Source organism: Rhinatrema bivittatum, chromosome 11 (genome assembly GCF_901001135.1).
Source record: "Rhinatrema bivittatum chromosome 11, aRhiBiv1.1, whole genome shotgun sequence".
NCBI classification, from domain to species: domain Eukaryota; kingdom Metazoa; phylum Chordata; class Amphibia; order Gymnophiona; family Rhinatrematidae; genus Rhinatrema; species Rhinatrema bivittatum.
Window position 1 is genome coordinate 2,341,039 of NC_042625.1, and position 11,194 is coordinate 2,352,232.

The 11,194-nt window shown below is 48.3% G+C and overlaps 1 protein-coding gene across 2 annotated transcripts in view; it reads right to left on the bottom strand.

Moving 5' to 3' along the window:
• Nucleotides 1-548: 548 nt before the first annotated feature.
• The window catches only part of ZMAT5 (zinc finger matrin-type 5), a 76,360-nt gene continuing 65,714 nt past the window's right edge, over nucleotides 549-11,194 (bottom strand). For both annotated transcript variants that reach the window (XM_029619135.1, XM_029619131.1), the window contains one exon: nucleotides 549-567. In XM_029619135.1, coding sequence (XP_029474995.1) covers nucleotides 564-567 — 4 coding nt within the window. In that variant the 3' untranslated portion in view covers nucleotides 549-563. The remainder of the gene's footprint in view (nucleotides 568-11,194) is intronic.

An 11,194-nucleotide genomic window follows, 5' to 3' on the forward strand; every position in this document is an offset into this window, starting at 1 on the left:
ACTGAAATGCCCCACTGCCTGTACGGGGTCTGTGCTTCTGCCTGTCTGGTCCATTTTACCATGTGCTCCTCTTCTGTCTTGGTTGACTGAACACCACACTAATGCCAGGGTCAGGGTAGGCGGTAAATAATAATATGCAGGTTAAAGACGCGGCAAATAAGCTGGTTAAAAAGGCGATAATCTGGGCGCACGTTACTGTATCGGAGGGAATAGCTAAATCGATCATTAACATATATACATGCGGCGAGCGGAGACGGATAGGCGTCCATTTCGGCAAGCAGTAAGGACACGTAAAACCGGATACTAAATCGCGGGTTAAAAACAGGGTAACCGCGGCTGCGCTTTACTGTATCGACCCGACTGTCAGAGGTAGAGGAAATGCTTTGCCACTTTTTTGAAAGGGACCTATAAGTGTAAGTCCCAGTACATCTGGCAGCACTTACCACCAAGGGGTAGCTCAAGACAATCTGCTGCCTGAGGCGAGGAATGAGATGGAGTCCCCACGGTTCGGTACAGATCAAATCATTAAGAGGGGCAAGGGGTTCTCTTTGTAGTCTGGCTCTTTAGCTGTGGAAGGGGGAAAGCAGGGTGTCAGTGATATTGTTTCTAGGAAGCTGGCAACCCTGCCCCATTCCCCGGAATCCTAAGACCTGCCTCCCACCTTTTCCCCAGCATTTTCTCCTGGAGAAGTGGAAGATGGGGGAATGGGGGGGTCTATCTCCAGGCTGGTGCAAGGGCATTAGGCAAACTAGGCAAGCTTTGCAGCCCTATGCCCGTGCCTCCCTGCCCTCATCACACACAATTTAAAATTCTGCATTTATATCACAAACCTACATAAAACACCTTTGGAATGCATGTGGCATTAGGTCTATAGTAATGCATTTTGGGTGTGGGATATGTGAGGCTGGAGAGGCTGGAAAAGGCAAGACAGGCACAGGCAGGACATTATGGCAGAGACAGGCTGAGGATTGGGTACTAGAGCAGGCTGGACAAGGCTGGACAGACACAGGGTGGAACTGGTGGCTGGATACTGGGTACAGGTTAGAACTAGATAGAGACACAGACTGGGCAGGATACTGAATAGGGACTGGGGAGGGATACAAACACAGGCTGGGCAGGATACTGAACAGAGACTGGGACTGGTTACAGATACAGGCTGGGAACTGGATACAGACATAGGCTGGGCAGGAGAATGAGCAGGGACTGTGACTAGGTATAGACTGGGGCAAGGCAAGAAATAGATACTAGGAACTGGGCTGGACAGGGAAGGACAGACCAGACAGAAAAGAACAGAACCAGATAAAGACTAGACAAAGACAAAAGAGAACAGAGAACACTGAGGCCTGAAGGCAGCAATGCAGAAGGCCCATAGCCCACTAGGCAAGGAGAGACCTGGATAGGCTGCAAGGCAGGGCACAAAATGAGAGGAGGCCTGGAAGCCACAAGGCAAGGAAAGACACGAGTAGGCCACAATACCATGTCATAAATAAAGCTGCTGCTGTTTGAGTCCTGAGGGTTTTGTTACTTCTCAGTGTGTGTGTGTGTGTGTGTGTGTGTGGAAGAGGAGGAGGAGAATTGAGTGAGTGTGCATGTGCATGAGAGTCTGGGGGTGAATGAGAGGCATGAGATTGAGTGTGTGTGTGTGTGTGTGTGTGGAAGAGGAGGAGGAGGAGGAGAATTGAGTGAGTGTGCATGTGCATGAGAGTCTGGGGTGAATGAGAGGCATGAGATTGAGTGTGTGTGTGTGGAAGAGGAGGAGGAGAATTGAGTGAGTGTGCATGTGCATGAGAGTCTGGGGGTGAATGAGAGGCATGAGATTGAGTGTGTGTGTGTGTGTGTGTTTGTGAGAATGAGCATGTATGCGTGTGAAAGAGTCTGAGAGTGAATATGCAAGTGTGTTAGTATGTGTGTGTATTTGAGGAAGTTTGTGTACATACATGCTGCTCCAATGTTCTCTTTAACGATTAGGTTGCTGTGAGCATAAAATTAATAGGCATCAAAGAAAGTAGTGCTCAAAGGGAAATGAAACCAAAAAGTTTGCTCATGAGCAAAACATTTTGCACACAACCCAATGCTGCTTTTCTGTGAGACAGAACAGATCTCGTTAGTGGTGGCTTATGTGCACCTGATGACTTCTGTGTTTTTTGGGCTAGATTAATTAATTCCCTCTGGTGCATGACTTCTGCCGTCTGAGACTGAGGAGGGAGAATTAAAAGATTACTGCAACCAGGAACTGACCTTGCCTTTGCTGGTAAGACATTTAATTTAGATTGACAAGGTGTGCTTAAATTGTTTGTGTTCTCCAGGGAGGCTGTGCAGGGTGTAGAAACAAGAGTTATTGGTACAAGTGCTGCTTTTAATTCCCTGTCCCTGGGTTTACTCAGGTTTGGATGAGCTATGGTTGTAAACTGGCTTGCATTAGCTGTGTTTTCCAAGGAGATGGTGCCGAGTAATGTTTGAGAGACAGTTCCTGTGCTGACAGAATATACTATTTGCATAGCAGGTACTGGGGTGGAAACTGTGGGTTTTGAAAAACCTGGACTGGATCTTGGAGCAGGCTTTGCATGTAGCACCCCTACCTGGTCTGGCTACCAGATGTCACTGTCCCTGTAATTTAGTATTATTTGGACTTAAGATGAGTGGGGAGGGTTTGGATCCCCCTTCCCCATTAGGATGGCAGAGCTGAGAGTTAGCCTGATCCCAAAGATATTTCTCCAAGAGAAATCCCCTGAAGTAACAACTAAAGAATGAAAGAAGATGAAGAGCAGGATTTTGCACATGAGGTGGATCCTTGAGCCGAGGCGGGGTTGACGCTATCCGCAGGGCAAGCCCTACGGGTCCCCACCATCGGTAGGCGGAGCTGGCTGACTGACGGAGGCTGATTGGAGCTTCGCCAATACCAGCCCTCATTCCCCGCAGGTTGAGCCCTTGGGTACTGGGGCTGGCTGGAGTTAGGTGGGCCTCCATTCGAAGTCTTCTGATGGATGAGGAGGTCAGCCAGGGACCAGCAGCGGTAAGAGTAGCAAGTCTGATCTGGATGAGGCAAAGTCCCAGAGACCAAGGCGCCAAATTGAATGAGAGGCAGACAGGGGCCGCCCGAATAAGAACAGGTCGAAGCCTGAGAAGCCAAATGTCCGCCGCGAAGATAGGAGCACCGGGGTTGGCCCGAGGTCATAGGCGGTGGCCCATGGCCGCGAGAGAAGTGGAGCCAGATGGTGGAGCAGGCAAAAGAGGGTAAGAGGGCCTGGCCACGGGCCTGCCACGGCCGGCACACGCAACACAAGAGACCCCAAAGAGATCTCTACCAGCACCAAGGGACCAGGACAGGCTGTGTGTCCAAGGAAGAAGATGACCAAAAGAAGGATTTTTGAAGTAATGAGGGGGACCCTTTAATAGGATTCCTGGTCAGCCATTGGGAGAGCTAAGCACATTTAAAATCACTATGGGCTATACCCAGAGGTCTGGTAAAAGGAGACCTACCTACCTAGAATTATACTTGTACTATCAGTTAAATGTAAACTCATACTTATGGATAATGGACTATATTTAATTGTTTCCAATCAGTAAACTTTATTTTAACACCCAGACCTGGTCCTGCCTGAATCATTATAGCCTCTCTCCTCATGAGAACCTAAAGTTCTGACACACTGGCAACCTTTTCTCAACATTTGGGTGATAAATGAGAGCTTCCTACCATAAAAAGAGACCTCCCCCCAGGGATTAAGAGTCAGCATGGTATGGAATGTTTAGCCAGAGTAGCTCCTGAAGCTATAAATTAGTTGTGTGCCCATTGGGCCTTCAAAAAAGGGGTTAGAGATGAAAGTTTCAAATTTTGTTGGCTGGATTTTCTTATGCCTGGGTGCACTGTGGTTTTCAAGAGAGCTGTCTTGTTTGTAGCAGAAATAAGACAGGTTCTATCTGGAGGCATATACCCAGGGAAGCATTGACATTTCTACCAAACCAAAAAAAATAGCAGAGCATGTTTTGCTGGGCATTTACTACACTTTCAAAAAGCTGGGAACTGAGGTGAACCTTATTATCAGGAAGAGGAATTCTTAGCTTGGAATCAAGTTGCAGTGCAGCACAGCTGCTACAGGTATTTGGACATGCAGGATTTATAGTCCAACACTTTGAACAGTCCCACAATTTAAAATCAGGAAATTGGCATACAATGCTCTCTAGACAGTGTGAAGAATTCAAAATTTGGCAGGCAGGTCAAACATTATAATGCACAGAATCAAGACTGGTTTGAGTTACTGAGGCAACAACACCATGGTGAAAATAACTGGAATCTGTACCTGATTCTCCACATTGACAAGGAGCCCTGGCCCCACTCCTGTGGAGGTTCCTTGACCTCTTCATTCTGTCATATTGGCTGGGGTCAGGGAATACCCCCTCAGGAGCATGGAGGACCGCAGGACTGGACCGGGGTTCATCGTCTGCTTAGCCAGCCCCCTCCTGTGCAGGTTGAAGCTTGGGTTCTGGGGCCAATAAGGCTTGGATTCTTTGGTAGAATATTATTGTTGAAGGTATGTCAGGCTGGATGAGGCAGGCACAGGCTAGATTCTGTGGCAGAGACGGGCTGGAGGATGCTTGAACAAGCTGGATGAGGCTGGACAGAGTAGGCTGGAACTGAGGGCTAGATACTGGGTACAGGCTAGAACTAGATATAGACACAGACTGGGCAGGATACTGAAAAGAGACTGGGGCTGAATATAGACACAGGCTGGGCTGGATACTGAACAGAGGCTGGGGACTGGCACTGGATACAGACATAGGCTGGACAGGAGAATGAGCAGGGACTGGAATTAGGTACAGACTGGGGCAAGTCAAAGCAAATGGCAAGGCAAGGAATGGATACTAGGAACTGGGTTTGGCAAGGCAGGACAGACCAGACAGACAAAAACAGGACCAGACAAAGATAATGCAGAACAGAGAACATTAAGGCCCGTAGGCTACTAGGAAAGGAGAGGCCTGGACAGACCACAAGGCAAGGCACTGTAAGCAAGTTTAAGGGTACAGGGACCTGTCTGCTACAGGACACTTCCAATTGCCCTCCCACCTTACTTGTGATTCTAAGTCAGAGAAAGACAACGTGTATTCTCCTCAGAAACAGACTTTTATTTATCAGATTCAGTAGTGTTCAGCATTTAGAAAATAACAATTCCTGTCTCTAACATCTTGGCTAGTATGCACCAGGTTTTCCTAAAAAAAAGTTCAGTATCATGGGTGGTAACATTTCATAAACCTTAACCTGCTTAATGTATTAATACTTATGGCTAACTTACTTTCCCAGGATTACAACTTCAGGTGATATCTCTCTGTTCACCTCTAAAGCAGACTCTGGCTTGAGGTCTGGAGAATGTGTGCAGCGAAGGACTTGTTTCCTGGACTTGGTACTGGCAGAGCTCTATGGGCTTGCTCTTGCCCCTCACTGTCTCAGACTCTGTCCCACTCTCTTCACATGAGCAGGCACCTCCTCTCTCTGGTCTCCGGGCCACACCTAGTCTTCTCCCTTCTCAATAGCAGGGAGTACTGGTCTGCTTCTGGCCCCTCTTTCGCTTTCAGGGATGCTTCGGCACAAATTCTCGCTTTCTCAGGATTCACTCTCTGGGTTTTCTCCCAGGATTCTTGTTCTCTTCTTTTTCTTTGCCTCCTGTCTTAAACTTTTCATCTGCTAAATATGCATAAGCTCATGCATAATCTCGTGGTGGGTGATGGTCTTTTGCCGCATTGTAGGTCTTTTCCCCCTTCCCCATTACTTTGGGGAAGTCCTGCTACGTTGCAGGTCTTCTTCCGCCCCCCCCCCCCCCCCCATTTCTTCGGGGGGAGAACTGCCATGTCTGTATGCCAAACTGTCTGCCAGTGTCAGCGATTTTCTCCATCTCCTCCCCCCCAATGCTGAGGGTCTTTCTGACCTTTGCTTGCTTGGCTCATCCATGACTGCTGCTTATGGGCTTAAGTTGTTGTCTCTGTCTGCTTTGCTCCTATTGACACAGGAATATGCAAACAGGTGCATCTTGATAAGGTATTCTTCAGTGTATCAGGGGGGGACCTCTTGTTTTCCACTGAGACAGTGCTGTTTTAAAGTTCACCTGGGTAAATTCTCTCTCTTGCTGTGACAGCGTTGGGGCCTGTACACTTCTGTTATCTGTGGACCCTTGAGTTGGCACGAGCACTGGTAATGCCTCCGAGGGACGGCCCCCAGAAGTCCTCGTAGCCGGGAGGCAGTACAGGTCCAAGAAACCCAGCAGGAGCTTCACCTATACTAACCCCATTCCCCTCAGGTTGAGCCCTTGGGTGCCGGCAGGACTTAGGCAGGGGTCTCCTAGTGCAGGGCGATCTAGAGGAGGAGGCGGTGTCAGGAAGTCTGGGTCAAGGCAGGCCAAGAACAGAAGCTCCGTGGGCAGTCCAGAAGTTAGGGCAAGCGGAGAGCAGGCTGGACGCGGAACCAGGCCAGGGCTCTGGGCAGGCATCGGACTCAGAGAAACTGGAAACAAGTCAAAGGTCAGGACGGGCAGCAGACATGGAGAAACCAGGAAGCCAAGCCAAAGTCGAAACAAGAAGACCATCCAAGGAACAAAGAGCCAGGAACAGCGGAACCACGGGTGAGGAGCAGGCAGGAACTCAGGAATAGGCAGGAACAAGCAAGAACTCAGGAACAAGCAGGAACGCAGCAACACACACTCAGAGAGTAGGACCTGTTGCCAAGGCAGAGAATGCTGGTCTGAGCTGAGCTTAAATAGCCAGGGCATCTGACGTCATCTTCGGGGACCGGGCCAAGGTTTCCTGCTGCAGCCCCTTTAAGATGTGGCAGATGCCGCACACGCACGCCAAGGAAGCCTGCCAGCAGCGTCCCGGATTGCATGGGAGGCCTGCAGCAGCCAGGAAGCGCAGCAGCCATCTCAAGCCGCTGGAGAGGGGTAATTGGCATCTGGGCCTGCTGGAGCAGGTAAGGGGAGCCTGCTGCGGGAAACCGCGGCCAGGATTCCCAACAGTACTTCCCCTTACGCCCCCTCACAGAAGAACCAGGCTTGTCAGGATGAGCTTGATGGAATTGCTGGAGGAGGGATTTACCCAGTAAATTCACAGCAGGTTCCCAAGTGTTCTCTTCTGGGCCGAAGCCCTCCCAGGAGATCAGGTACTCCACCATCTGTGGTTGTATCTTACATCCAAGATGTCGCTGACTTCATAAATTTGATCATCCTCAGAAACCACAGGTGCAGGTTCTGGGGGCTTGCGGTGAAAAGGTGAAAGAACCAAGGGTTTCAGCAAGAAAACATGGAAGGTGTTGTATATCTTTAGGCTAGAAGGTAGGTGTAACCTGTAGGAGACCCAGGCGCTCCTTTATAGTGAATGGTCCAATGAACTTAGGTGCCAACCTCATGGAGGGTACACGAAGGCGGATATGACGGGTGATAAACCAGACCAGGGTTGAAGAGTGGAGCTGCATGGCGGTGCTTGTCTGCACCTTTCTTGGCTGCCTCTGCAGCACGTTGTAGGTTGGCCTGCGTGGCGTTCCAAAGTGAGTGGAGCTGTTGAGCAGTAAGTTGGGCAGCCAGAGAGGACACCGTCAGTGGTATTGGTAAAGGCGGTACTGGTTGTTTCACAAAGAATTCCCTGTAGCAGAGTGGACATGTAGATTATGAGAGAATTCAGCCCACAGTAGTAGGGCTGCCCAGTCATCTTGTCTGTCTCCAATGAAGGAGCGAAGAAAGGTTTTCAGGACTCGGTTGGTACATTCCACCTAGCCGTTTCCCTGCGGGTGGAAAGTGGATGTAAAGTCCAGCTGAATTCCAAACCTTATACATAAAGCTCTCCAATATTTTGCTGGGAATTGGGAGCCCCCATCTGAGGCTATATGTCGAGGAAGGCTGTGGAGGCAGAAGATGTTTGAGTGAACAACTGAGCGAGTTCGGGCGCTGAGGGGAGCTTTGGAAGAGCCACAAAGTACACCATCTTAGAAAACCTGTCAATGGGCACCGAAATAACTTGATTTCCATCGAACAGGGGAAGATCCACCACAAAGTCTGTGTTGTGGGTCCACGTCTCCTCCGGCTGTAGGAGATCCCAGGGGCAACCTGGCAAAGGTTTCTGCTGGGCGTAGGTCGGGCAAGAGGCAGCTTTGCTCGGAAATCCTCTTTCATGCAGGGCCACCGGTAGTACCGGGATAAGAGTTCTAGCGTGCAAGGTCTGCCGGGGTGGCCAGCCATTAGGGAATCGTGCGCCCAGGACAAGACCTTCCTACGTAGACAGAGTGGTACAACTGTCTTGCCTATGGTTATTAAGTCTGTGGCTGAGAAAAGGACTTTAGCAGGGTCCAATATGTACTGGGGAACAACTAGTGAGTCCTCCGTTTCACAGGTCCGGGATAGGGTATCTCCTCGGGTGTTCTTGGAGGCTGGCTGATACCGCAGGGTGAAGTTGAATCTGTTAAAGAACAGCAACCAGCGGGCTTGCCAAGGATTCAAGCGCTAGGCCTGGCAGAGATATTCTAGATTTTTTAGGTCGGTATACACTGTGCTGGGGTGTTGGGCCCCCTCCAACCACTGCCATCACTCCTCAAATGCCATTTTAATTGCTAGAAGTTCTTTGTCCCCGATGCCATAGTTCTTTGGAGACCTTCCCGGTCCGTTCTACAATTAAATATCACCAGCACCTCTCATCTTCAAGACATCGGGTATATTACCGCAGAGCTTTATACATTGTCATCATTTGTATATCGGATTAAGCAATACTTGACTTCGCCTCACAATTTCTTTCTTTTAGGTTGTTTAAACTTTTCTTCCCATGTTGGTTCTGGCATCCGTGCCCAGCCTTAGAATGGTTTAAATTTTGCAAATCGTTTGGATATTCTCTCTTAAATACACCGTGGCTGAGAAGATGTGCCAGCCTGTCTTGCCCTTATCAACTTTCTGCCACTCTGCCTTGCTGCCATACACCAGATGACTCACTCTACTCCATGTGGTGTTCTTGCCACTATCATGGTTCCTCAGTGTGTTGGTGCTAGTCTTTCTGCTTGCTATGTTCCCCCTTCATTGTGCTGTAGGATGTCGATGCCACTTGTCTTGCCGCTTTGCCTGTCGTGCTGCCTTCGAGGGTTCATTCAACTGTTATCGGTGCCCTCTTTTGAAGCTGTGGGGTGTTTTTGACACTCTCACTGCTGCTTTGTGCCTCTGTTAAAGCTCTCTTGCCACTCCTGCTACCCCTTTGCCCCTTTATGGTGCCTTAGGCTATTCATGCCACTTTGGTGCCACTTTGCCACAGTCTAAGTACCTTGGAGCTCTTTTCCCCTTCTGATGATTGCTCCCCAGAAGTTTCATCTGAATTGATAAGAAAACCCCAATTCTGCAGCCAAAAACAGGCTGCAATACTTCCCCATTGACTTTAATGGCAAATGAAAAATGAATCAAACTTATAAACGAATTTTATTTTTTTTTTGCTTTGAAACTAATGAAACAAATTGGGGTCCCAACGAAACTAATAAATGAACCAAAATGAATTTTTTTCTTCTGCACATCCCTAGTCTCACACATTTTCATAAAACAGTTAGGATCCTGCCTGCTATGAAACCTCTCTGCCACCAGAGGACTCCATGGAACTACACCTGCTCTCGCTCCAGCCATAGTCTCCATGGGTCAAGATTAGCAGGGCTTTCCCATTTAACTCTGCCTCTTGTAATACCTGATGCCTTGATTCCCTGCTTGGCCCCATTCTTTCTTGTATTACTCTGTGGTCTCCAGGCCCTCCAGCTCTGTCTTGCCTAGCCCTGTAGCATTCTCAGTCCGCCTGCGTAGGCCTGTGGCCTTCTCAGTCCTTCTGTCTATCCTGTAGCCTCTGGGCCTCCTAGTATCTCCCTGTTTGACCTCTGGGCCTTATCCTTAGTGGTATCCAGGCCTTCTGAACTGCTGCTTTCAGGCCTCTGTGTTCCTCATTCTCTGTTCTGTCTTGTCTGTCCTTGTCTATCTTGTCTAATCTTGTCCAACCTAATCCTATCCCTTGTATTCAGCCTTTGCCTTGCCTCAGACCCCAGCCTTGCCTTATCTCAGACTCCAGTCCTGCCTTGCTTTTGTGTTCACTCCTTGTCTCCAGCCTGTGCCTCCAAGCCTGCACTTCGATTCCAACCACAGCCTAAGTCTTACCAGCCACTAGAATCCAAGGGCTCAACCTGTGAGGGAGGTGGCTGGTACATGCGGAAGATCCTCTCTGCTGTGCCCTGATGTCCTGTGCTGCCTCCTTGGAGGTCCACCAATTCTAGCCGGACTCTCATTTCTGATAGAATGACTAGGCCGTATCGTCCCCACAGGAACGGGTCCAGAATTCCTGTCCTGTCTGGGTAAGCTCAGTGAAAATTTTTCTAATTCTATACAACCCTCAGTTCTCTCCTGGGTTTGCACTAACTGCCAAAGACATACTTCCCCAGGATTTCCAAAGTGTTGCATATGTAAATCTCCCAATCCTAGCATATGGAGGTGCAAGGGGTGCACACATGAAAATCCCCAGTCTACATGGGTTTGTCTTGGTTGTGGGGCATATAAATTAATTTTGTTGATTAGTTGTAGTTTTTGTGTCAGGATTTTAAGTTTTCAGTGATTTTGCTAATTTTGTTTTTGAAAAAAATGGTTAGATCTTGGCTTAAAGTTTTGTTTGAGTGAAGGTGTTGTTGTTGTCTGAGGTTAGGTTTTTAACTATGTTGAACAGAGGTTTTGGGTTGTTTGAGTAGTTTTGTATTTTTTTGTTGTAGTAATCTCTTTTAGTGTTTATTGAGTTTTTGTAGTATGCTAGGTATGTTTGGTATCTGGCTAGCGTTAGGGGGCATTTGTTTTTGCGCCATTCTTTTTTTCTTAGGGTTGATTTGGTATCTCTTAGGTGCTTGTTGAACCATGGATTATCATTTTTTCTTTTATCTATCTTTTTCATTCTTTCTGGGTTTATATTATTGGCGATTTCCATGGTTATTTGTTGCCATGAGTGTGCAGCATTGTTGATGATAGATAGGTCTATGTTCTTTAATTGTTTTCCAAGTTCTTGTTGTAGGGGTTCTTGAGGGAAAGGAGGTCTGTATTTAAAGGAGTGGGGCTTATTTGATTCTGAGTTAAAGCTGTTTACAATTAAAGTCTTGCAATTTATGAGATAATGGTCGGACCATGGAACTGGTGAGCAGTTTACTGTGGGATTTGCGAGGAATTTATCA